A 27,343-nucleotide genomic window follows, 5' to 3' on the forward strand; every position below is an offset into this window, starting at 1 on the left:
CTCTTAAAAAGTGTTTTTAATTCTTTCCTTTTTTTTTTTTTTTTAAAGCCTGCGCAGACATTTGCTTGCATTGTTTATAGCCAACACTCCAGCATGTGCTGGCACACACACACAAAGGCAAAAAGAAAAACAACCCGACAACTGAATGGACTGGGAGCAAACAGGAACTGCAGCCCCGGCCGTGCGAGCGGGGTAATAAAACTCGGCCCGTGCTGTATTTTGTGCAGGATTTTTTTTTTTTTTTTGTATTTTATTGCCTGCTCCGTTTGCACTATCTACGGCGAGACGTGCAAAGAGCGCAGGAGAGCGCTCAAGTTGCTTTTAACTCCGGAGGGCACAGCCAGGCAGGAAGGGGCTTCTTTGAAAGCAGCCCCTTCGTGCCGCAGACCCGAAGCAGCATTTTTTTAAACTCGATTTTACCCCTTTGGAAACCCCTGTCCCAGCAGCAGCAGCACGGCCCATTCCCCACTTCTTTTTGGGGAAAAGGAAACAAAAAGGGGGGTGGGGGGGTTGTTCAACAGCATCGTTCCCACAGCGGGAAGGGAAGGGAGGGCTTTCAAACTTCTCCTTATTTTTAGCCAGGAGGAAGGAAGCTCGGCCGGAGCACGGCGGCGGAGGAAATCGGGGAAGGGCGACGCGAGGGGAGCGGCGGCTCCGGGCAGGGGGGGACCGGCGGAGGGCGGCCGGGGGCTGGCGGCGCAGGTAGCGCGGGGGCGGGCAGGGCCGGGCCGGGCCGGGCCGGGCCGGGGCAGGGCTGGGGCCGGCGCGGGGAGCCGAGGGGAGGGGAGCCGAGGGGAGGCGGAGCCGGCCGGGGGGTGGCCGTAAGGTGAAGGTTGTTGCAGTGGGTTCATTAAAAGACAGAGTTCAACTCCTCGCCGCCGCAGAGAGAGCACGAGAGCGGCTGGGGAAGGGAGGGTGAGAGAAGAAAAAAAAAAAAAAAAGAAAAGAGGAAAATATTGGAAATTCCAGAGTGAAAGCCGGCAGATTTTTCTAAAGCGTACTCCGAGAGGGGAACCCGAGAGGAAAGGGCAGTGCCGAGCCCGGCGCGGAGGAAGGATGATCGGCGCGGCGGCCGTGTGGCTGCTGGCGCTCTGCCTGCACGCTGCCCTCCCGGTGAGCCCGGCGGCGGGGGGCTGCGGGGGCTGGGGGCTCTGCCTCGTCCGGCCGGCTCGGGGTGGTGGTTTGGGAGGGGATTCAATGGCCTTTTGTGCTGGCGGGAGCCTTAATTCAAAGCAGCCCCGCTGCTGCTGCTGCTGCTGCTCCCGACCTGCCGGCGGCTCCGCCCCGCTGCGAGGCTCCGAGCACGCCGCGGCCACCCGGGGCCCCCCCGGCCGGTCCTTCGGGGCTGGGGTGAGCCTCGCATCGGGCCCTTTGTGGCCGGGGAGGTGCCTTTGTGGACCTCTTTTTGTGCCGGGCAGCGGGTGGTGGTGCCCCGCTGGGGGGTCCGGAGCCTCCCGGGGCCGTCCCCTGCTCCCCTCTGCCCTCCCCGGCTCGGTGTGCTCTTCCTCCCAACTCCGGCGCTCCAGGAGGAGCTCCGTGCCGCGGGGAGCTCGGGGGGAGGAGGCCCTGTGGGGCTGCAGCCTCGGAAAGCCCCGGCTCCCTGCCGCAGCAGCAGCCGCCAGATGTCATCCGCGACTAGAGGAGAGGGTGTCTGGCCCAGCGCTGCCCGACGAGGGTCTGGCCGCAGCAGCCTCAGCTCCTTGTGTAGGAGCTCTCCTGGTGGTTTGCGTGGGGTGGGAGCCCTGCTCGGCACCCCCGGGGGGCACACAGCCACCCTTTGCTTACACGGTGAAGGGTGCTCGCTCCCCAGGTGCTCGCATGCATCGCTCGGGAGCCTTCAGCCCCACCAAGCAGCGAAGAGCAAGCAGAACCTGAGGCTTCGTGTGGGCAGGAGCATGGGAATCAAAGCACGCTTCCCCCCTTTTTTTTTCTTATTTTGTTCAGAAAGAGTATAATTGATTTGAAACTGGTCTGGAGACGATCTACAGCGGTAGTTGGATAAGGAGTGGCAGAACAAAGTGCACAGCAGGACCGAGGCTGCTCAAAATACCTGTGGCTTTGCTGCGCCGTCCTGCCTGCGGGCTCTGCCTGTAGATGTGGACATCCAGCTGGCTAGCACACATGGTAGTGAGTAGTTAGTCCATGAGGTGGCCAAAAATGACAAGCACGTGAGCGTAATCAGCCCTGCCTCGTGGGGAGAGGGCTCTGCTCCTCGCTTCTGAATGAGCTTGCTAATGAATAAAGTGGAAAAACTGCAGTTCACTTGCAGCCTCTGCAGCGCGTTTGGATAAAATCACCCAGTGATAAATGTTTCTTATTAGAAATGGTAAAGGCATGAAGTGAATGCTCGTCTGGAGTTTTCCTGTGCGTGGGGAGACGGCCTGGCTGATGCTTCGGGTTGAGGGACGTCCTGGTGAGCAACAGAGGAGTCCTCGGGGCTCTCGGTGGTGACTCAGCACTGAGGCTGGTTCCCTCCTGGGGACCACGTGGCCGCCTTCCCATGTCGAAATGTCAGTGACACAGATGAGGCTGCCTTTCCCACCCAGCTGGAGCAATTAGGCTTTAGCATCAAGTGGCCGCGCTCGGCGCTGAGCGGAGAAAGCAGAGTGACCTTACGCAGTCCTTTGCATGTGGCAGGTCACGGCGTTATGGGTGCTGGCATGGGTGTGCTGGGCTCTTGGTGGTCCGGTTATGGGAGGGTGTCCCACTGCCTCTGGCACATCGCCTGACCCTTGGCTATCGCTGCAGGACTTAACTAAGCAGCAGGAACAAGAAAGTGGCCAAATGATAGCTGTTTTCTTTCTGAGCACTCTTAGGAGCAGGAATAGTTGTGGGTTCCTTTCCTTCCTCAAGATAACACTTTGCTACTCAAACATCTCATATGAGATTAAAATTCCTCTTTGAATTGATGGAGGCATTGAATTTCTTGAAATAAGAAGGCTGATGCATCTTAATGGATTAGCTTGATTATTGTCCCAAAGGGATACTTTTGTGGGATATAACCCTGCCTCAAAGCCAGGTGAGCATGGAGGAGGACAGCGGACAATCCAGCCTGCACCTTGAGGAGAACGGGGTTTCGATTGTTTCATATGGTGTGGGTGCGTGCTGGTGGTTAACGCAAGCTTAGCAGGGCAGGCAGAACCTTTTTTCCAAGGGTGATGTCATTGCTATCTGAATGCAAGCTAATTAGAAGAAATTAGGTAGCCTGGCTTGCTTATTAAACATGTAGGCAGTAGATAAGAAGGAAACACTTTCTTCTGTAGAAGTACCCACAGAACAGCGTCACATTATTTATCAAGTACTGCAAACAGCACTTCTCCTTGTGAGCCTTGCTTGCTGGTGGCTCCCTCTGAAAACAGTGAGTCAGCTCTGATGAGAGCAGAGAGCAGTAAGCCACGGTTTGTGCTGGGGAAGGGGGCTCCGCTGCGAGTTTCTAGCCTTTTGTTACAGGTTTCTGGCAGTTTTAAGTGGCTAGAAGAGCTAACACTTTTAATGGCAGCACTCTGAAGCTTCTGGAAACCAAACAATCCTCTCTAACAACCCAAGACAAGTTGCAGCAAGTGCAAGAAACCTGTAAGCCTTCTAAAATTAAGTGAGTGCACTAACCTGAAATGTAGGCTGCTGTTTTAGCAGCAAAATTGGTCCATTTTAAGTATGTGTTTTGCATTGCTAGTGGGTAGATGTCTCCAGGTGGCCTGTATAGTAGCGCCTTGTCCTAACCTTGTTTGATGTGGCTCTTGTCTCTGAGGACCATCGTAATGCCTCTGAGAGGGACACTGCACAAATGCACGTGTCATCTGGCACCTAGGGAGCTGATAGGAGTAGATGGAGGAGGGAGCTTCCTGGGAGAGAGAAGACATGACCTCTTTCTCCATCCCTGGAGGTGTTCAAGGCCAGGTTGGATGAGGCCCTGGGCAACCTGATCTAGTGGGTGGCATCCCTGCCCATGGAAAGGGGGTTGGAACTAGATGGTGTTTGGGGTCCCTTCCAAGCAGAGCCACTCCATGATTCTTTCCTGAAGAGGTGATGTCAGTGATGAAACTACTGACGCAGTACAGTTTTATCTTAGATCTCCTCTTCATTAACTCAGAGCTCTTACTACAGAACTTCAGGACAGCAAGACCCTGATGCACTTGCTGAAATGTGGGATACTTCAAATGGCACATGGCCCTCGGGACAATGTTCAGCTGACGTTAAGACACCTCAACGTAGGTGTCTACGTGTGCGCCAGGTGCCCAAGCTCTTACTATAGTCACAGCAATGTAATCAGTCAGCCAAACAGAGTGGTTATCTGACCAGCTCCTGCATGTCTGCTTCAAGGTGAATGGCTCTGTCTGGACTCAGTTGACTGGATCTTGTTTTGACCGTAAAGGGAGCACAGACACCTTCACGTTAGCTTCTTAATCTGGGAGCGATGCAGCTGAAAGCGCTGCTCCTATTTGTGAAACTTTCCTGCTAACCCTCTCCATAAACAAATGGTCTAGACCGCCGCTGTTCCTGTGCCAAGAGAGCGAGCAAAGCAGTGGGAAACATCAGCTTTCAGCTAGAACAACAGCTCTCTCCTGTTCTGGTGCAACAGGATCAGTGCCTCCGAACAATAGCCCAGCCTCGCTCTGCTGCGGGCTGCGGAAGAAATCAGGGAGTATAGCTGGCTTCCGTATCAGCGCTCTGACGTGAGAAATGGGAGCAGAAACATACATGCATGCGTCTTCTTAGAGGGAGAAGGAACTGTGAGCTTTTGAGGGGGGGATTAGAGTATTTTAGTATTTAAAGATGCTCTTTATTTGTGGATTAGAAGTGAGGCACCTTTGTTGCTCACTAGGCTTTGATACAGGCAGTGAATTTGCAAAGAGGAAGCTGTTCTGACCAGCGGTACGAGGAGCTCTGGTATTTCTTACAGGTTCATTTATCCTCTGAGCTGAGAAGAAGACGCTCTAAAGGCCAGGATCACATGCTGTCTCCTCTGGAGCTTGGTGCTGAGCATCAATTTTCTTATCGTGTCCCTAAGTTACGAGTTGAGTAGCATGCTCCATTTGAACCACTGCTCTGCTAGGCTCTTGGCGTACCACAGAAATGAGCTTTATCTGGCCTGGCTAGGAACCTGGGATAGCGCACTTTCAGCTGTGGAGATGCTAGTGGAGAAGTTCCTGCACTGTGAAGCCTCACCTCAAGGTGAGATAACATTTGGACCTCCTACAAGCAGCCCTTGTGGAGCAACATCTGCTAATGTGGTGGTTTCCCAACCTCGCAGTTTCTCAAGCAGTGCTTGGCTGCAGTTGACGTTCTAGGTCTTGTGGAACCGGCACGGGTCCAACAGAATCTGTTAGCTTGGGCTCCTTGCCACGCCAGGCTGTAATGTTTGTATCACACCGCTGAGACCAGTCTCACCAGTGAGGCCTGCTTAGCTGGATGGGAACCAGTGTGCTAGTGGGGCTTGGACGGGGCTGGTGATGGAGCTTCCTGTTGAGTCACTGCAGTTCCAACTGAGTCACGGAGATGGTGCAAGTCATGGCGTTCCTGCGAGGTTTCGAGTTCGAAACTCTTCTGGGTTTTGATCAGTTGAAGCGCTCTTGCTGCTTCATTTGCGCATCATACTGCCCTGCTCTCTGGCAGAACTCTCTCTTCTCCACAGCCCTTACTTTTTCTATATTTTTGGTTTTTTTAATTAATAATAATTTCATAATAAAATTTTGAAATTTTATGAATATTTTAATGTCCATTCATTTTGTTTCCTAGCATTCAGGGTCCTTCTGATACCTCAAAGCTCTTCAGGATTGCTGTTGCAGAGTAACTCCTGACTAAATCGAAGGCAGCGATATAAGACGGGGACATGCTTGCCAAAAATACTCAGGGTATCTTGCCTTTCGTGGTGGCTCTTGCCACCTCCACCGTGTAACTTTACAGCACCGCCTGAGCAGTAACGGCGGTACCTTGTGTGCCACGCAAGCAGAGGCTGGCAGTCCTGGTGCTTGGCTGTAGGCAGTCCCAGGCACACGCTCCTGTCTACCAGCCTTCTGCAAAGTGCAGCTGGTTCGTGGCTCCTTGAGGTGCCCTGGCTCCATCGCCTGTGCGTACAGAGCCATAGCTCCAGAGGGGGGTTGCTCTTTTGTCTGCCTGTGCCACGCGATGAGGAGCTCGTTGCCTCTTAATTGGAGGGAAACCTGAACTCCGTTCCCGCTGTAAGGAGAGAGCGACAAATGCTTTCTGGGCAGCACTGCAGGCCAGGACTGCCCCGTGCTGAACGTAGGAAAACTCTTCTAATTAGTTTCTAATGTCGGTGTCAGTAAATGTGGTCAGCAGCTCCCTTGCATCTAGGGATTACTAGAAGAGCAGACTGAATATTGAAGCCAGAGGTGGGCAGGGGAGAGTGGAGCCAGTCTGCCATCTGGAGAGCAAGCAGTGATTAGCGTAACAATTTCCAGATGAGAGCTTTTGTGAAGCTCCATGTCATGGCGGTGCTGCTGTGGCTGTGTCGGTAGGGAGCTGTTGCATGCTCCCCGGGAGCACACAGGGCTGGCAGCTACAGCGCTGTAGGAAGAGAGGCTCTCTCCTGTCCCAAAACAGGACCTTACTGACGCCTTTTTGTATGCTTCTGAGACCAGTAGAGTGGAGAAATACACACTCAGAGGTCTCCCCTTCTTGTGGGGTTTGTTGACCGGCTCGCAGCAGGGTGTGGAGGCTGTACGCCCTGACCCCAGGACGGGTGATCTGGGAGGCTTGAGCGCCTGCTCTCTGCACAAGCACAGGAGCTCAGGGCAGCCTGTGTCTACCAAAATGTCCTCCAGGGGTAGGAGCATATCTGCAGGAGACAGGATGTGATATCCCATTGACCAGCTAATAGATATCTTTGTTAGTGACAGAGCCCAGACCTTCTTTGGTCAAGGAGTTGGGGGGTAAGAAGAGTAAGAGTCCAAACCCGAGGAACTGCAAAGCTTGCTTGACTTCGTGTCTGATACAAACAGTAATATAAGTGATATTTTTCACTCTCCTGCTGTGCTCTGTGCTTATGAAACTGTAATAAAGACTCTCGCACTGGCGGATCTGATGGCCAAATGAGATTTGTCCACCTCACTGGCTCTACCGGGGTGTAAGTGGCACCTACGTGCAGTGGAAAAGTGGTAGGGAGGCTTGCATCGAAACTTGCCTAACAGCCTGCAGCTAGACAGCTTTGACTTCTAAATCTCTTTATGTCCTAACGGAGGAATCATCTAGATCGTGACTACTTTCCCATCAGCGAACAAAGCGCCTAACAAAAGAGGCTGACTCTGGCATGTCTGGGCAGTGGCAAAGGAGTGCTCTGCTATCGGGCACTTACATCAACTGACTCATGGCCCTGAACAGGAACGCTGCGAGCTTAATCCTCCAGCAGCATCGGCCCCGCTCTGAAGCATCTCTAAATAACTTGTAAAAGGTTCCTCAGCAGTCATGGCTGAGAAATGGTGGTGAGCTTCTTGCTACAGAAGCTGGGAGATGTGATCGCAGCCCTAAAGTGCTGAATGCGCCGCGTGCCCCCTGCTCCCCGGCACGCAACCAAAGGGGGTAAAAAATGACTCTATTTACTTGTTCCTGTAAGTTAAATGGGCTGGAAACTGTCCTGTGGCCAACTTAAATTCTGGAGTCCCTGTCGTAAAGCAAACCTTCTTTTCTTACCTGTCCCTTAATGCCTGCCCCCTGCTCCGTTCTGCCTCCAGATCGCCTGCCGAGGAGTGTTCCCATACATCATTTGGGGGCATACCAGTTGGCAAGGCTCACAGCTGCCTGGGATCGCTCTAATAATTTGATGGTGTAGATTGTGTTCCAGTGCCCGGGGATGTTCCCTGATGTTGTTTAATTTACTAGTATGGATGTAGCCGGTGGGTCTCTGGCAACAGGCCCAGGATATTATGAAATTGTGAAAACTGCTGTATACAGTAAAAGAAAGTGAAAGCCCTTAATAGGATATCACGGTTCTCTCGGTGAATACTGAACCTTTTGGATGCATCAGAAGGATGAGCAACTGCAGCTGCATGAGAAATCCCATGGAACCAATCAACCGAGGGCTGCAGGGTGAATAATACAAAACAGCAAAGCAGTTAGTGTGGTCGTGATGGTGCTGGTATATGTCAGCGATTCAGCCCGTCCTTGTAGTATTAGCCCACAAGGTTGGTCCTTCAGCATGTTTTGTTCTGCTTTCTTTAGAGGTCTGTTGCGTTGACTAGAGTTGGTGGTCACTGAGTAGACCCAGAAGTTTATTCCTGTATGAAATCTCTTCAACTTGGTGATGTTTGAGCAGTGTCTTTAGAATTAGTTTGATCTACTGTTACGTAGCATCTAGCTATTCTGAAGATACTCCTTGCCTGACCTAAGGGATGTTGTGTTAGGACTAACTTGGTACTACAGCACTTTACCTTGCATTGCAGTTTAATGGCTTGTGTTGCTGTTTTAATGATTTGTCTTAATGGTGGACAGTCCATCAGAGGTGGCATTAGTGATCTCTCTTTCCTCTTCATGATACAGATGTGTAAAATTCAAAGATGTCCAAATCAGGACTTGGTGAGTCTTAGCAGCCCATAAGAGACAGGAGGAGTCCAGACCCCACAAATGTGGTAATGTTTCCCCCTAAACTCAAACCTCGTCCAGTGACTGGGTGACTTCCCTGAAGCAAGGCCATGGGGAGGGCAGGAGAACCAGCTGTAGGCCCAGACACGATGGCATGAGGTAGCTGAAGCTGGTAGCTGTTATAGTGAGACTTGGATCAAAGGCAAGCGCTATGATTTGACCCGCCTTGCTCAGAGCTCCCTTCTACAGATGTGGTACTGAGCGGTTTAACTGAGCTACTCTAGATCAGAATGGATTAGTTTAATCTTAACCCACGAGGTAGTTACTCAAAAAAAAGTTTGCTGCTCATTTCTGAAGTGAGTAAATCTTGGTAATTGGAGCGTAATTGCAGCAGCAGGATTTGAAAACTGTTTCTGATGGGAGTATTCGTTCGATGCTCCAGCTTTGAAACGGTACCTCTACACCCTCATGACTCAGCTCGGAAGCACACCAGCCAGCTTCCATAATCTCATTCAGGTGTTGCATAATTTAACTGTAAACGGGGGCAGTAGCAAGCAACTGCTGTCAGACCTTTGTCTGACGAGCAGGATTACCAGTGCTTCGGTAAACCTGAGCACAGAGAACACGAGAGCCGTCGTGCCGAGAGCTTGAGCTCTGTACCACTTACTATGGGTAGATCACTCGCTGTATGCTTCAGTGGTTGTGGGAGTGCCTATTTCCATGGAGGAGGGAATTCATGCAGGTTGAGCAGTGTTGGAATAGTTGAGTGAGATGTGGTCCAGCCTGTGCCCACAGGCCAAGCGTCCTGCTGCTGTTTCTTCCAAGGAGGCAAGCAGTCCCTGAAAGGCTTATGCACTGCTTTCCTTCAGCGTGGGCACCGGCGCTCAGGAGCTGCTAGGACTGTGTGGAGGGAAAGGGTGAAGCTGAAAGTGCCTCTTGGGATGGAGGAGCAGGGTGTTCCCCACCTGAGATGTGGCTGCTGCATCTGGTAGAGATGTTGGGTCCTTGTGTGCACAGCTCAGCCATGCTCGTGTAACTGCATCTGTTTGGCAGGGATGACTTCTACATTATAAGCCATCTAGACTTAGTCAATGCTGTGAGGTGCTGTGGATAAAACAGACCTGATGGCATGCCTCCTGATGTAGGGGAAGATGTAATTTCTTCATGTCGACGCTGATTTAATTGAAGCTGGAAATGGTGGGGCATAGAAACAAACGCAAAGAGTAAACTTAACCATACAGTGGTAGAGTAAGGTCTGCCAAGATGCAGAAATCGCACTCGGATCAAAAATGAAATCTAAAGCTGCTTGCATGCTTCTCCTGAGTCCAGCAACTGGCTGCTGGTGGAGACTCGCAAGTTCCCTCCAAACAGACTCACATCTGGCTGATGGGAGTCCTGCTGAGCAGCACGGAGTTCCTCAGAACGACCTAGCGCTTGGCTGTAGCATGACCAAACCGAAGGGAGTTGCTGAATGCCAACTGTTGGCTCATTTTGTTGCCCGAGCCTCATTATCTTCTGCAGCTCCCTTGCAAATAGTCGCTGCCTCCTGTAGCAGGTTGGCAGACAACAGCAGGAAGGGATCAGGCTGTGGGGTGTGACTGGTCCTGCCATCTGGTGCGCGCACATGAGACGGACACGGGGCTGCTGTCCGGGCAAGCCACCGGCTCTTTTTGGGTGCTTTTTTTGGGTACTTCCAGCTCCCTGATCAGTTGGCCCCTCAGGGGGGTGTGCCTGGGGAGGGATGGTGCTGGAACTGAGAAGCTGGGAACAAGATCTTTGTCGAAATACATCACTTAAAGGTAGAAGATGTCTGGCGTATGGGTATGGAGAATGCAAATTGTTAGGAAAAAAGTTGTTTAACAAGCTTTGGAGGCTTCATCATTTCTTTTTCTGGAGCAAATGCAGAACTTATAAAAGCAGTCAAGAAGGCCCTGGATTGTTGAGTCTCAGGCTGGCTGTCACGACACGAAAGACTTGGTGCATGTCCCGTAGGGTCAACTACAGGCAGATCAACTGGAAAGCTGAAGCAGAGTCTGGCAGCAGCTGGCCTTACAGATGGCAAGTAAACCTGCCCCTGAAGTGTCAGTGGGTAGTAGTTCTTGGTGTCTTGTGCATAGACAGTTACTATAGGATATACCCAATTTCTATAGGATGTATCTACGTCTAAAAATCTTAAGTCTGGGTGGCTCCACTGTAACTTTAATCGGAATATCCTATCAGCATTTTTTTTGTTGTTGCAAAGCTAACTATTTGTAGATCTAAGTAGCCTTATTAAGTTTATCAGCTAACCTTCTTTAGCTAAGACCTTTGGTACCTTTGGCGACCTGTTGTCAGTGTCCCTGCTCGAGCACAGGGGGCTGAGCCAGGTGACTCCCAGAGGTCCCTTCCGATCTCGGTCATTCTCTGATTCTCTGATACCTGTAGGGTTGCAAGCTCATCGTTCTGCTAAGGTTAAAACACCTTGCTAGCTGCTAGGAACCAGAAGTACCGCTAGTAAACCCTTAGTTTGTTATACCAGGATTTTTGTCTGAAATTTGGATTTCACTGAACAAGCTTAGTGCTACAAGCACTTTGCTCAAATTAGAGCCTGAATGTGTGTCACTAATACAGTGAAAAAGCTTCTGTGATCCTTCAGGAAGATCTTACGGCTTTGTCTCCTGGCTCCTTGGCATATCTCGCACTAGGTAATTCCTAGAGTTCAAGGAGGAGAGGGAAACTCCCAGGATTAAGATAAGAACCTGGGTCTTCTCCTAGCCCTGTGCCTAGATACTGAAGGCTGTTGCATTCACTCTTGCCTGATAACAATTCCTGGAGGCCGAAGGTATTGCAGGCTGCATCTTGGCTTCCCTTCCTGAGGTGAAGCAGAGCATCTTCTTCCCTCCCAGAATACTGCGTAGCGTGGTGGTGGGGGCACTTCTGGGAACACATCTGCTCAGGTCAGAGCACTCACGTAGCTCTAGCCTTGCTCATGCTGATCACACGAAGGCTGGTATGGGGCTAATATGAAATGGGTTCCACCAGTTGTGTGGCATCTGCCTCCAGGAAGCGAGCTTCCCTGGGACCAGAGGCACGTGTGTGTTTTCCAGGTGCTGCTGAGTGGCATCAGTGACTCAGCGTGCCACCAGCCTAACTTGGAGACCTGCGATGCTGGAGAGCACACCACACTTTCCTATAGACATGTCTCCAATTTCTGAGCTGGAGCTTCCTGAGCTTCCTGACTGGCTGAAGATGAAAAGATCAAGTTGTGTTCCTGTGGGACCAAGGTGTCTCCTGTGTCCTGGCGCTGGTGTGCTGCAGGCTCCCACTCCGTTCTGCAGTGATGGCCAGAGCAGCAGGAGCACGCAGGTCTGATCCTGTCGGCATCCTGGTGCGTGGCCTCCAGCTGCACACTGACCAGTTTGAGCTCATAGGCCTACTGGAAGAAGACAGCCTCAAACGGGACGATGGGAGACGCTTGCTGCTTTACAACCCTGGGGCTGGTGAATCAGAGAATGGCTGAGGTTGGAAGGGACCTCTGGAGCTCACCTGGTTCAATGTCCCTGCTCCAGCAGACACCCGGAGCAGGGTGCCCAGGACCACATCCAGGCGGCTTTCGAAGATCTCCAGGGAGGAGACGCCACAGCCCCTGGGCAACCCGTGCCAGTGCTCGGTCACCCTCATATAAAGAAAGTGTTTCCTCCTGCTCAGAGGGAACCTCCTGCGTTCCAGTTTGTGCCCGTCGCCTCTTGTCCTGGCACAGGGCACCACCAAACAGAACCTGGCTCCAGCCTCTTTGCACCCCCCTTCAGGGACTGATACACACTGATAGGATCCCCCCAGCCTTCTCTCCTCCAGGCTGAAAAGCTCTCTCAGCCTTTCCTCACAGGAGACACGCTCCAGTCCCTTTATTGTCTTTGTGGCCCTACACTGGACTCTCTCCAGCATGCCCACATCTGCCTTGTACTGGGGAGCCCAGAACTGGACTCGCTACTCCAGGTGTGGCCTCACCAGTGCAGAGTAGAGGGGCAGGATCACCTCTCCTGACCTGCTGACAATACTGTGCCTGATGCAGCCCAGGTGTGGTCCAAGGCTGGGTCTGAGGGAAGATCTGCAATGCTAATTGATCTGCTTTGTTGGGATTTTTGTTCTGGTGACAGTCCTCACTGCTGACCCTGTAGCACAGGACGAGTGGGTGGCTGGAGATGGGGCGAGGAAAGGAATTCATACCCAGCTGCAAGCCAAGCTGTTTGTGGCAACAGAGGCCAGCACATGGATGGGAACAGGTAGCTGATGACAGGGGCTGGTTTCGCTGGGTCTGCTGTTGAAGACCTAAGGTCAGTGTGTACATACGTGTTGGAGGGCAACACTACAAAGTTCAGCCTCCATTGAAGTGGCTGTGGCTGCCGCTGGCTGGCCTGAGGGGAGTTGCTCAACCCCTGCCTGAACCCCGTAGCAGGGGCTGCGTGCGCTGCAGTCACCGTGCTGGTGAACTGGCCGAGCTGGAGTACGTGGTAGCCAGAGGGCACGTGGCTGTGCTGCTGCAGGGGGGTGAAGGCACACCAGGAACCTTACTTAGCTCCTGTCACTTCTGATTTTTGCATCAGGAGGGTGATGTCTATCTGCATTGTGGTTACTGGTGTGCATGGGTGGTGAGTTTGGGGCTGCTGAAGTCCTTTACTGGATGGGTTTGTAGTTCATAAAGATATCCTGTGACCTGCAGGATACACCCGTCTTGTAACCTGTACTTTCTCTGGGTTCCTGGCAGTGGCAGCCCGCCACTGGCTTTGCCTGAACTAAGCTAATCTTGGTCTGTGCTTTTCCAAACCAGTAGGTGAACTGGCTGGTGCTGCAAAACTCAGCCTTCCCGGCTGTTTTTTTCTACGCTAGAAGCTAAGAAGTGCTGGTGACTTTAAATCGAAGGGTTTTTAGGCAAGTTAGTGTTGTCCAGTCCCAGCTGACACAGCTCAGTGCTCACCTCTCAAACCAGCTGAAATAGTCTGAAAGCAATTCCCCCGGATGAACTGGTGCTGTTGGCTGCCTGGCCTCGTTTTGCTGCACCTACTTGGCACAACTCTTTGAGATTATGCGTTGGCGCTGGCTTTCCTTTGCTATCTGAAGAAATGAATGACTGAACTATCAAGTATGCTAAAGAGCTGCAGCGAAGGCTCTTTAAAGAAAAGCAGTTCTAGCATAAAACTGAGCTGACTGCTTCCCATGAGGTTAGCTGCGGGGAAGAGAACTGCTCATTAGGCTGCGTCTTCCAACACAGGCTGCCTTGAACGTGGGAGACAAAAGGTGCCCGTCTCTTACTGGGACTTCTTGGGCCGTATCCTGACAGCCCACCCCTGTCCACCATCCAGGTGGAAAAGCAGGAGCGCAGGATCTAACTGAGCATCTCCGTATTGCTGAAGGACTCCCAAGACTTTTAGGGGAGCTGGTTATGAGAGAGAACATGCGGTGTGTTATTGCTGATGCCGTGAGTGGTGCGTGGCCACAAACTTGCTGGCTGTGGAGTCCGTAGCCCCGTGGGACTCTGGCTGCCCTGGCATTGCTCAGGGCTGAGCAATGGCCCCAGGGCTGTCTGCTGAAGGACGTGCAATGCACTCCCTGTCCAGTGCAGAACTGAAGTTGCCCTGGACGTCTCATGAAGCTCAGGTGGCCTGAGGCAAAAGCAGTGCGACTGCTACTCTGACCGTGGCATCCATCTAACCTTGGCTGCTGTGACTAAGGAGCTGTGTTTAGGAGGTCAGGGAGGACTTAAAAGCACTCTTGTCAGACTTAGGGACCAGCTTTATCCGTCATGAACAAACAGACTCACCGGGAGAGAAGTCTCCCTGCGGCCTCTCTCCTTGCTTTGTGTGTAGACCTGCGCGGCCCTTTGAGTCAGCCTCTGCTTTGCATCTAGCCTGCAGTTTGAGGGTGGCGGTGCACATTTCCGTAATGCACGTCTGTGGCAGGGTATTTTACTGCCACCCCCCCCGCTGCAGGGGAGGTGAATGTGTGTCGGCATCCCAGGAACCCGGGCTGTGATTCTGGAGGAGTAGCTTCAGCAGCCCTGGCTGCCGCGCTGCGCCAATACAAACACTTGGGCATTCATGCACCGAGCAGGACTGGAGAACTGGTCCTGCTGGAAAATTCTTTGCATGACGGTGTTGGCTTTTTTCTTTTTTTCTTTTAACCAGACCAGTTCCCTGATCTGGTTCACCGTGAGACTGCATGAAGAGCTATGTCCAGGGAGCATGAAGTGACATGCTCAGGGGGAGGCGGTGGGGCGAACAGCCTGACGTGCAGGATGTGAAAGCCCAGCTGAAGGTGGCAGGCCGGTTCCTTTTGACTCTTGGCATGGCGATTGCTGTGTTTCAGCCCTACTTAATTTAAGAAGTTGCCTTGTCACAGTAAGGTGAAAGTGTAATACTAAGGACAGCGGCGTGGTAATTTCAGAGTCTCACCCGATAACTATTAGGACTGTAGCTGTGGTGCACATGGAGTAGCTATGTAGGCAGTGCCCTCAGCCCCAGGCAGTAATTCCATTGCCTACGAAAGGGCAGGCTCTGGGTGCTCTTCTTCTTTGCCACTGCACCTTGCTCAGAGGGTCACAGTATGCTTTTACAGCTGTGGCCATGAAACTTCACAAAAAAAAAAAAAAGTAAATCAAAGCCTAGCAGACAATGGGCAGTTCTTAGAACTGGTTCTGCCCATAGTGGAACAGATCCTAAAAGCTCTCATCCTATTTTGAGTCAGTGTTGGAAGGTGTCTCACTGCCTGCAGAGCCAGTTGCCGGAGGTGACTGCTCTGTGATGATCGGCCGCTTTGTGCTTCAAAGCAAAGCAGCTGTGGTCGCATCCATCTAAGGATCTCTCCCTCAGACATGGTCCTCCTCTCGAGGCACCAGCCAAAAACAGAAGAGGAGGCCAGTAAGAGCTTACTTGGCAATGGTTTTCCAGATACAAACGGAGATCTGATAGAGAAGCAGCCGCATTAACTGGTGTACTCGCCTCTTGCTGCTGTTGCAGTGCTCGCCTCGCAGAGCAGAGGAGCATCCTTTGTGTTCCACTTGGCAGCTGCCTGACCTGCGGAAGGAGCCCCCAGGAGCCACGTGCCAGCCTTACTCCAGTTGATACAAGCTGAAATGTGAAGTGGTGGGGATGCTGAAGCCTGCTGGGGCACGGCAGAAGCTGTTTGGAGCAAAGGGGAACGACACCACCTGAAATAGGGAGGGCAGGTAGCGGTAGTGCTTTGAACAGCCTTGATCGGAAGGCTAGCTGGGGATTAAAAAATAATCCTGCTGTGCAATCTGTGGGCTGCTCGTGGGACAGTTTGTAGCTGTCTTTCTGCTCTTTGACCTCCGCTGGAAGTCTGCTCCTTTGGCTCTTCTGGAAAGAGAGCTACTTCATTAACCTGCAGGGCCACCAAGCAAGCTGCTAGCAGTGGTGCCTCTCTGCTGCTGGCTTCTGGTGGGTCAGACCTGCATGCAAACATCACTGCTGACTTGCCACATAAAAGCCTCAGTTCTTTCAGCTGCTCCAGGATTTAAGTCTGCCTGTTAAAATTGAAGGTGTGCGTGGCTGACAGTGCTAGCAGCCTGTAGCCTGCAGGAGGAGGGGGGATAGGTGAGGAGGCTGGTGGCTCTGCTGTTCTTTTTTTTCCTAAGAAAAGATTGCTTTTCTTAAGCTGTCTGAAGACCGTGGACAGCTGGGACTGGAGTTAATCGTGTGTGGGTTTATTAACTTGAGAATATCAAGGTTTAACAAAGCTAAAATTTCTTTCAGCAGGAGGTTTTGTCTTCCCACACGCTAATATAAATATTTTGAGGTTAGGAGTTCTTTAAGCTGCTCTGCCTCAGATAGCAGTTCTGTTGGACAAGCTCTGCTCTTCAGTCTATAGAAAAAAATAAACCTTTCCATTTGGCTTCATTTCAGGGCTGTTCCAAATCCTTGTGCAAGTCGTTCATGCTTCAGTGTAATATGTGGTAGGCAACCTAGAAAGCAAATGCTTATCTTATTCGTGTAAGTCTCTTTAAACAACATTGCAAGTCATTGGTTTTGCTTCCCCTAAACTTGGAAGAATCCTGCAGGATGCTCAGGGAGGTGATTTGGGTGGGAGAGCTCATTCAGCTGAATAAGGAGGATTTACCACTCGGAGAAACAAATGTGCAAATTTAACAGTGTTATTCTGATAAAGGAGGATTTCAAGTGTTTCTGACACTGCTGTAATAGGCTGATCCCTAACTAGGATTAATAAGAGTGGGATACAAATCGTCCTTAATCTAGTTTAGGGCTTGTAGGAGCTTGTGGCAAAGCCCGTGTTTTTGCTTAACCTCAAAGAGCAGTTTGAAATAAGCTGCTTCCTTTTACATACACCATGACTTCAAATTAAAGAAATGCGGTTCCCAGTTTGGGCGGGGTAGGATCAATAAACTATAAATTTCCCCTTCAGCATGAAGCAGTACTTGAGATCTGGGCTTGAGCGGGGGGGAACTCCACGACAGCACAAAAAGAGTCGTGTGTCAAGGCTGGGATCAAGACGAACGCTGAAGAATGGTTAGAAATGAAGCATTTGAAAAAAAAAAAGTCTGTGTCAGACTTCTGGAGCCAATAATATTGCTAATGAGTTGTGAAAGTCTGGCCCGTTCTTGATTAAATGGAAGATGCCACTGAGCAGCTTTCTGGTTGTCCCAGCAGAACTGAATAACCATTGTTCTGTAACAATGCAGGGCTCAGCAAGAGCAGAACAGTTTCCCGAGGGTTTCCCCCAAACAGGCGGCTTTGTTACTGGGGGAAGGAGGTCCCCACTGCTTACCGGGAACTGGTCAGTGCCATCGAAAATGCTGTGAAAATGTTTATCCTTCGCGTGATGCAGCCGAGTTTGGCATCACCAAACTGCAAAGGATTTCCCTGGGCTAGGCAAGTATTTCTGATCGGTTGTGTAGGGTGCTTAAAAAAAAAAAAAAGGCGTTATCTAAATCATAAAAAATCAGCATGTTGTAAGTGCAATATCAAAACTGTCAGCTTTTTGACTAGAATATATGGGATGCTATCAGAGATCTGTCCTTAAAGGATCCACAGCCTGAACTTAGCTGTGTTCATCCAATTTCTCTGGAATCAATTATAATGTGAATGGTCTGTAAATAGTCCTAAGGGCCTGGAAATTAAACTGGATGATGATGGAAGTGATTTCTGAAAGCACGTTGACAGTAGCTAAAGTGATACAAAATTGTCGGTAGGGCAATCTCGCTTGAAGCTGGAATTTATTTCCAGCTCTTACACATGATGGCACAACCTGGAGATTGAATCTGTGTTCTGCACCCCTAATCCTCCTGACTTATCAAAATCTTTCCCATTGGTGAAACTCATCTGCAGCAAAAGGTCATGGAAAAGCCTTGACCATGAGGTTTCTTTATCTAAACCCAAATTAGTTCAATCTCTTCCGATGCTGTCCTGAGTCAGTGTCTTATGTTAACCTTGCTGTGTCTGAAATCCTTCAGCAGCTGATCGTTATAGCAGGCTGACCTTTCGGCAGTGCTCACGGTTTGTGGTGTCACAAGGAAAGGTTACTCACTGCCCTTCCCTCCTGCCGAAGTCTAGGGAGCAAGAAGGGCGGTCTTTATGTAACTGTCCACTTACATAAATTAGGCAAGTGTTCCTTAATGGAAGTGTAGTGAAACTGGATGAATGCACAATGGCACAGCACGGCCCTGCAGATGTTTGCACTGTGCCGTGCTTGCCCTTCCTCTCCGAGGGGTACCTAGCTATTCCTGACAAGATACAGAAACCCAACTAGCCTTCGGACAGGTACATGGCAAAGGCTACGGAGAAGCAGGAAGTGCAGCAGTCTGGGAAGAGGCTGAAAACTCAGGTGTGAGGGGAAATGGAAGGCTAGGCTTGCTGAACATACTGGGATAAAAAGGAAGGAAGCATGGCATGACTGAGCACCCTCACCCCTTAACACCAAAAGGGGAAGGGGTGCTGGTTCGGTAGTAAAGATCAACATTTGCTGTTTAATTTCCTGACAGTCTGTGATCCTTTCTGCTGTGGTTCTGCGGACCATCAAATCTGCACAGGTGTTCTTGGAAATCCTGTATGAGCTACCCCTGAATTCAAATTTGGAGGGAAGTTAATCTTGATCCTAGGTAAAGGAGTGTGGAGCCTGGTCTTAAACTGTGTTTAAGTCTTGTTCTTCAGTAAAAACCTGGAGGGGCTGCTAACAGCTTCAAGGCAGCGTCTTTCCATGGGGAGGAAAAACTGAGTGAGAGAACAAAGGGCTGTGCTTGGTGCTGCTGATGGAAGAAAAGAGGGAGAAAAGTGCCCCCAGGCTCCCCTGACCACCCCAGTGGGGCAGTGTCTGAAGTCTGGCTTCACTTGTGAACTTACTGGAAAGGAAGCTCAAGGGAGCAGAATTCGGGAAGCCAAAGTCTTTCCGTGTTCTTTGGGCACCAATGGTTCGTGCTCAGATCTCACTGCGCTTCTGATATTGCTCGGGTGAGTCACTGGTCCTGGACACAAGAAGGAAAGCGTACGGGAAGTACTTACCTGACCTAGTTTCCATGGGTGAGTGCATGAGCACAGTGCAAACAAGCAGGGACAAATCTAAAAATCCAAATCACCTCATGATGTGCAGCTAAACATGCAGGACAATTTCTTCTTAGAAATTACTCCAGAGATATTTTAGAAGCCTGAAGATTTTAATTTTTTCTCCAGTAGAGAAGGCAAGTGACAACCAAAGAAGGCTGCTACAAAAGGTTTAATAGTTTGGTGATCCACTGCATACTTTTGTCTTCAGAAAAGTCAAGCCTTTTAAACATCTAATGGGCTGGTTAACCGCTTTGGAATCTAACTGTTCTATGGAAACGTGTAGAATGGATAAAGTATAAAGGAAGGAAGAGAAAATTGGACAAATCTGGTATCTTTAAAAAAAAAAAAAAAGGTAAATACAGCCATATAGGTAATGAAGTTGACAGTGAGAAAGCCAGCAGTGGTATGACCTGTCAGACAAAGCAATGGAGCTAACTTCTTCCTAGGATGAAAATAGAGTCTTGCTCAAGGTGTAGCCCCAATAACAAGTGGTGTTCCTCAGGCATTGGTATTGTTGGTATTGGGACCGGAGCTGTTTGACATCTTTGTTGGTGACATGGACAGTGGGATCGAGTGCACCCTCAGCACGTTTGCTGATGACACCAAGATGTGTGGTGTGGTTGACACTCTGGGAAGGGATGCCATCCAGAGGGACCTGGACAGGCCTGAGAGGTGGGCCTGTGTGAGCCTCATGAGGTTCAACAGGGCCTAGTGCAAGGCCCTGCATCTGGGCCGGGGCAATCCCAAGCACAAACACAGGCTGGGTGGAGAATGGACTGAGAGCAGCCCTGAGGAGAAGGACCTGGGGGTGGTGGTTGATGAGAAGCTCAACATGAGCCGACAATGTGTGCTTGCAGCCCACGAAGCCAGCCATATCCTGGGCTGCATCAAAAGCAGCGTGGCTGGCAGGGTGGGGGAGGTGATTGTCCCCCCCTGTTCTGCCCTTGTGAGACCCCACCAGGAGCACTGAGCTCAACTCTGGGGACCCCAGCACAAGAAGGACGTGAAAGTATTAGAGTGAGTCCAGAGGAGGGCCACAAGGATGATCAGAGGGCTGGAGCACCTCTCCTATGAAGCCAGGCTGAGGGAATTGGGGTTGTTCAGCCTGGAGAGAAGGCCCCAGGGAGACCTTACAGCGTCCTTCCAGTGCCTAAAGGGGGCTACAGGAAAGCTGGGGAGGGACTCCTTGTCAGGGGGTGGAGTGACTGGACAAGAAGTAATGGCTATAAACTAAAAGAGGGTAGATTTAGATTAGATATTTGTAAGAAATGTTTTATTCTGAGGGCAGTGAGGCACTGGCACGGGTTGCCCAGAGAAGCTGTGGATGCCCCATCCCTGGAGGTGTTCAAGGCCAGGCTGGATGGGGCTTTGGGCAACCTGGTCTGGTGGGAGGTGTCCCTGCCTAGGGCAGGGGGATTAGAACCAGATGATCTTTAGATGGTCCCTTCCAACCCAAAAGCATTCTGTGATTATATGATTATATTCCTTTTTAAATGACACTACGTTAAGGCAAGGTAGAGAACTACACTGAGCTTGGTGCGAAGCTGGCAAGAATGTATGTTCCTCTTTTTACATAATAAAATGAGATTTCAGTCCTGATAAAACCATGATCAGAAACAGACCCCACTTCTGTGATGCCGTGCAGTTATCTGCTAAACTTGCAGATTGGGCAGTGCTGGAAAGGGGTAGTGAGGGCAATCTGAGGATGGGATAGAAGTCAAAATTCTGGAAAATGGCAAATGCAGTTGGACAGGGAAAGATGAAATTTATAGGAAGCAATGACTCGTTGGGTAATGGTAGTCCTGCAGAAATAAACCCGCAGCTAGACATGAGCTGAGAGTCAAATATGTCCACTGATGTGAACAGTAAGTGGAGCCAGCAAGTAATCACTGCTTTATTTAGTGTTGTCTTCTTTGGATATCCTGAACAGCTTTGAACATTGTGTGTTATGACGAACAGGTGCAGTGGAACAGGGATTTGGCCTCTTGTTTCAGCACTGAAATGGGGCTGCTGGTTATTGTACTCCTTGAAGCCTAAATGTAGGAAGCTGAGGGCTGTATTGTCCTACATGGAAGGCTGGCTTCTGTCTGTGATATGAGTGTTGACATTTATTAAAAGCGAATCTCATTCTACTTCGTTAGATGCTGTGGTTTCGGATATCTGAACACAGATGGGACTGAAAAAGGCAGAGCAGCCGAAGTTTTCTGTTCCTTCTTCCTTTCCCCACCCTTAGAAGCAATGTGGTAATTCACAGATGAACAGGTTGGTAGATAGCAAAGAAGTGAGCAGTCAAAACTTGCAGCATCATGGTTATGTTGTGGGTGGACTGAGCATCAGCTGCTACCGAGATGCAGCTCTCTGAATGGACTCCTTGCTTTCTTCTTTCGCAAAGCAAGTACAACCTGGAAGCAGCACAGAGAAGGGAGACAGCAAGGCTGACCTTTCTGACATTAATCAGAACTTCTCTTTTGGGAAGGGGGGACAGAGTGAAGAAAGATTCTGTGACAATGCTGTCTGGGCAGAGAAAGTTTGTGTAACCTTCATGAGCCCTTAGAGGAGACTCTGCACAAGCAGCATGATTAGTTTAAGTTATCTCATCAATAACACACCTTTTCCCTTCCTCTTTAAAGCAAACTACAAATCTGAACCTTCCTCCTGAAGATCTCGATTCATCTGGTGATGACGATGATGGTTTCTCAGGTTCAGGTGCAGGTGAGTTATTAGCACTTGTACTGTCGGTGCTTGATCCTTCCAGAATGTGCCAGCTGAGATCGTGATGAGCATCCTGGCTAAAAGGAGGGGAGAAAAATAATCACACCCCTTTGCCCCAGAATATCAGAGTTGGGAACAGAGCAAGAGCCTAATCTATTCATCTTGTATTGCTTTAGATATTAACAATTAGCAGAAAATGAGTTGTAGGAGACTTGAAAGGGAGCAGAAGCAGGTATGTCATTGCTAATATGAGATACCGCATAAAAATGTTATGAAACCACAGTGATTCTTTACTTGTGGGGCACACAGGCAGTAAGAAGGCTGTTTGGCCTCTCTCACGAGCTAGAAGGAGATACCATTTGAGGGTGTGTAAACCCCTACCTGCCGGCATACATCCAGCACAAATTTTATCTGTCATCAGATGTGCAAGTTCCCATGGGCCGTAAATTTTTTTTTAAAACATAATAAAGGGTTTTTAGGGTGGGGAAAAAAGTCTGTCAGAACGATTACTAAATTCATGAGAGACATCTTTGGTGTTCAGTGTTGAACTGAAGTTGAGATCCTACTCTGCAAAGAGCAAAGCTGTTGGAAACTAAACCATGCTTCTGCTTCCTTCCAACCACAGGCTTGATTTTTTTTTTTTTTTAAGATGAAATTCTGCATGAATAATACCACCAAATGTGTCAGTGACTAAAGGTGTTGTGTATATGGGTGACTACTCTGAATTGCATAAAAGATACTTAGGGCATAAGAGTCAGAAAACCACCCTGAGCAGCCAGTGTACTGGATAGCAGACATCCTCCTTGTAAGCCTGTCTGCAAACAGACTAGCACTTGTGCCATGGGATAAAGCAGCTAGCAAAGTGTTAAACAGCACATTGGTCTGTCCTTTCCTTGCTGCACTGAAAAAGATAAAGAATTACAAAGTGAACTGCTATTAGTATGAAAATTGGCTGTGCAGGTTAGGCTTCCTCCCTTAGACTAGTGTCCAGAAGGTAACTGTTAATAGGTCTCTGAGCTGGCCCAGGTTAATGTTTTTTGTTTTGCAGGTCCCCTGACTGACCCGTCTCTCACCTGGAGAATCCCAGCAGAGCCAACTAACTCCTCGTTACCAGCAACACCAGTGGGTTTCAATGAGCAGCTGTTTCCCAGAACTGAGAGCCGAACTGAAAAGGAAGTTACAGCTCCCCCTGCAACTAGTAATGTGGTGACAGTGGAGCCAGTTGTAGCTGTGAAGGATGAAGTGCCCATCCTGGGCTCACCTGATGAGAAACCAACAAACGATGTCGTTACAACAGCGAGAAGCCCCACTACTCACTTTCCTTCGGTGCTTCACGTAATTCCTTCAGAAGCCTCAGACACGGTCCACGAGCTTGAACCTAAAGCCCCTGGCTCTGACACGCCAGACACTATAAACATACTTCAGACTGACTCCACCATCCATCATGAGGGAGGCATCACTGCTGCCCCCACGGCAGCTCCAGAGGATGTAGCACCTACACATGAGGAGGTTTCTGAAGATGGCTCCGGAGACCCGGTGAGGACTAGTAGTTTTGACACGCTTTCCAGAGAGATGGCTCTAGTAACTTTGTAGTAACTTTGGTTTGCAGAAGGGGTGGTAACTTGTTAAAACCAATGATCAGTTTAATATGTTATATTGGTGGAGGGCTTTAGATGAGAAAAAACAAAGCTGTGGAAAGTCTCCAGTAACAGCCATGATGAGAAACATGAATAACCTGCCTTGTGTGTCCCAACAGGGAGACTTCATCTTGATTAAAGATGAGGATTTGGTCCCCACCCAGAACTCTGAAGTGCCGGCTGACTCTGGGAGGAATGCCAAAGCAGCAGGAGCCTCGGGAATTATGGACAGGAAAGAAGTTCTTGGAGGTACCTGATATTCTGGATTTCTAGCTGGTAAAAGTAGACTCCTGTAGGAGTCTCCCAGGCAGCAGAAGCTGCAGTTCTGCAAGTACATCTCAGAGCATGGAAGTGAAACTTTTACATTAGAGCTTTCTGAAATGAAGGGGGTGATCTATGGTTTTGTGTTGCTGAAACCTTAATGGGGCAAATTTTATTCTGATAATAGCAAAGAAGACACCGCTAGTTATCTGAAATTTTGGGTTAAAATCTATTCCTTCACTCAAAAATTAGTGTAAAACTGCTCTAATGCTGCCTGGGTCAAGAGTTGAACAACACTGCCTTGCTCCATTCATTGGGCGTTGCAGCACGGCCCAGTGGGAGATCTATTTCTGTAGATTTACGTGCGGATGAGTAGGCTCTTGGTAATGGAAGGATGACTGGTTTTGGGGGGGGCAAAAGGACAAAGTCGTTTCTGGAAACCATGAATTGAGGGATCATGCTTTAAGGAACAACCTGGAAGCGTACGATCAGACTGACGTTATCTGGCGTGGCGCTGAGAGTAATTTGTGTTTTCTCCCCCTTTCAGGTGTTATTGCTGGAGGACTAGTAGGCTTGGTGTTCGCAGTGTTTCTAGTTGCATTTATGCTGTACAGAATGAAGAAAAAAGACGAAGGAAGCTATTCACTGGACGAACCAAAACAGTCTAACGGAGGATACCAAAAACCACACAAACAAGAAGAATTCTATGCATAAACTCTGATCTTCAGGACACTTCTTATTCCATCTTTCTTGGACTCTTCTCTCCCTGCACATGGACCTCCTAGTGCGCTTTGCATTAAACTTAAGCCATATGATCATTGGGTTATTTGCCCTTACCACCTTGCCATTGGAAATTTTTGTAACTACAAAGTAGATCTGGATTCACTGAACATTCCCTGCTTTCTTGCACAACTTTTTTTTTTTTTTTTTAAACAGAAGTGGGACTGCAAGTTCCTAAACTCGCTTTGGTTTATCTAAAGACTGCTGGGGCAGGCGGTGGGGAGAAGATAAGGGAGCACTGTATGTACAAACCTCTTGATATTTAGGGAAAAGGATGGCAAGAATAAACGATTAACAGTGCTCAAATTCTGTATAGCAGGGATCCTTCCTATTTAACTCATAGATGTGTTTTAAGTGTAACAAATGGCTGCGCTGGGCAGAAGTTTGGTACACTGCAATACTCGATCTCTTTCTAGCTGCCATATTTGGAGCACTTAATGCCTGTGAAACATCATGCTGACCATGACTCCTAGTGAAAGGAGGTGTGAGGGGCAGGGTAAGCAAATGACTGTCACGTGGTTTAAAATAACTTATATTTTGGAAAAGATCACACAACATTATCCCGCACTCTGAACCAGCTCCTAAGCAGCTGGTACATGTAGTAATACAAAACCCCCCCCAAACTAAGTAGAGACTTCATGTTACCAGTAGCATTGGTCTATCCCGCTACCAGTGCTGCTTTTGATCCTTCTAGGCTTATGCAAGAAGTGGATTTTTCTAAGCATTCTCATCTCAGACATTCCCTCTTAGGTGCTGAATCTAGGGTTGGCTGTCGAGCTGTAAATACTCCGACCCCATGCTACTGTGGAGTCGCCAGGTGGCTGATAGCACATCGTAGCACCTACCTCTCTGTGCCCTGTTCACGGTGGTTGTCTCAGAACGTGGTCAATGCTACGACCTTGGCACACAGGGGTGGAAGGTAGAAAGCAGCATATCATAACTTCACAGCTAAGGAGTAGAGAAACATGGCATCTTACCCAACTCTGAGGAAGGCTAAGTGCAGATGGCCTTAAATATATACAAGAGTTGATGTGCTTGACTCTCACGATTTCGGAACGCCTCTCTTCAGAAGCTGTTCCTGCACTTTGGAGAGAAGCAACTCTAGGGATGTCAGACTAGCAAGGGCTGAGAAGCACCACCTTGAGGAAAGTCTGGATGCCTGAAGCTGTTGGTGGTCAATGTGTTGTCAGATACAAGACACCGAAGCCTCATTGAGGGTTTGGAGTTCTCCAGGGTACATCAAAACTGAGTGAGAAGAGAAGTGTGGTGTTCTGCACAAGCGTTACTTCTGCTCTGCCTTCAGCTAGCTTCTTGCAAGTTCAGTTCCTCATCACTCAGCACAGAAGGCACGGGGGGTGGAGGAGTGTTTACGACTGATGTAAATACTTGTGCTGTTGAGCCAGAGGGAATGATTGGAGAATATTGGAGAATATTGCAACAGCTGGTACAAATGTTGCAGGTTAACAGTAAAACTTAAAAACCTGTGTAATTTAAATGAAGTATAAAACACTCCTGAGCTGCTACGCAGCTAAAATTGGTGCCTTCTCTACAAACCCAAGAAAAAAACAATTTTTGATTCAAAACTCTTGATGCACAAGAAAAGCTTGTGCATATATGTAGCTGGCTGTTTTTAAGTAAAGCTGCAAAGTCCATTATGTCTTTTTTTTTTTTAACTGAATGAATTTTTATAGGTTAATGCAACAACCGGATGGTGTTAATTTCAGCTGTAATTCTTTGCTTTGTATAGGAATGTAGAAATGTTGTTTGATAGGTTTATCTTTGAAAAGAGTCTTGTAAAGCACAGGAAGATAAAGTGGTAAACTTCAGTTGTACCTCACAACCTTGCTAGGGGGAAAGGAAAGACTGTATATTTTGGTAGTCTAAACTGACAGTTTGTGAAACAAACATGACATTCTGTGTTATTTAAGTGGTACAAATGAGATATGGGTTCTAACAAAAGATGCAACATTCGGTTATCTGTATGCCCTGTAAAGGTATACTGCAATAAATGGCATTTTGGCAAGAATGCGTCTGATCTGAGTGTTGCTCTACATCATAACTTCACAAAGTAGATGAGGTTTGTAAGACTTCCCAGGTCGTTAAGGAATTTGGATTCTACGTATGAAGTGTGAAGCTTGGTGCTAAATATAAGGATGCTCTGTGCAGAATGGGGCATGTGTGAGACGTTTCCTGCTCACCCTGCATGGGGTGGCGAGCTGTGGGGAGCAGAGGCTTGCCCAAAAGCTGTTCTTCAGAGCCCTGTAGCACTTCACAGTGCTGGCCTGGGGAGCTCTCCTTGCTTGTGCAGGATGCCACCATCCCCAGAAGGGTGAAAAGGTTGGAAGTCTTCCATGGGGATCGCTCTTATGACCTGGCTTCTTGCCTCTAGGAGGGCTTCAGGATGGGCAGCACCAACTCTTTCTATTAAAACACACTTCCCAGGAGGAATGTGGAGACTGTACCTCCATGGAGGGAGAACAGAGCAGGCCTGTCCTAAATATTCCGCTATGCGGCATCAATTACTTCTGGGCGCTGCAGCTTGTGTTGGAGGAGATGGAGCAAAACAGAAGTAGAGCAAAAATGCCCTTCACAAAATAGGGAAGTCAAAGCTGCTGCCTGTCCGCGTGGGTCACATTGCAGCCTACACAACAATTTTCATTTATGTGGCTTTGAGCTGTAAGAAACTTACTTTTTAGGTGGTGTTTGTAAACCAGCCACAGTATTTTTAGTTTGTAATCTTCCCTTGCCTGCACTGGAACCAAGTGGGCTGTGTGTTTCTGATCAGAAAGTGTTTGGAGGAGTCTTGGTAGGCAGGCTTTGAGATGAGGGGACTCGGGGATTGAATTTAGAAGACTTTGCTTCCGT

The 27,343-nt window shown here is 49.3% G+C and overlaps 1 protein-coding gene and 1 long non-coding RNA gene across 2 annotated transcripts in view; one reads left to right on the forward strand and one right to left on the reverse strand.

Moving 5' to 3' along the window:
* Positions 1-21,349, reverse strand: part of LOC310897203 — a 33,964-nt gene extending 12,615 nt beyond the window's left edge. The window contains exon 1 of the long non-coding RNA XR_014582124.1: positions 2,051-21,349. This is a non-coding gene — a long non-coding RNA (uncharacterized lncRNA). The remainder of the gene's footprint in view (positions 1-2,050) is intronic.
* On the forward strand, positions 812-26,504 carry SDC1 (syndecan 1). Its single transcript, XM_083830561.1, has 5 exons — positions 812-1,113; positions 21,719-21,800; positions 22,849-23,336; positions 23,557-23,686; positions 24,246-26,504. Exons 1-5 carry the CDS (start codon positions 1,057-1,059, stop codon positions 24,410-24,412), a joined length of 924 nt encoding a protein of 307 aa, XP_083686687.1. The 5' UTR covers positions 812-1,056; the 3' UTR covers positions 24,413-26,504.
* Positions 26,505-27,343: the final 839 nt, after the last annotated feature.

Source organism: Anser anser, assembly GCF_964211835.1.
Source record: "Anser anser genome assembly, chromosome: 3".
Taxonomy (NCBI): domain Eukaryota; kingdom Metazoa; phylum Chordata; class Aves; order Anseriformes; family Anatidae; genus Anser; species Anser anser.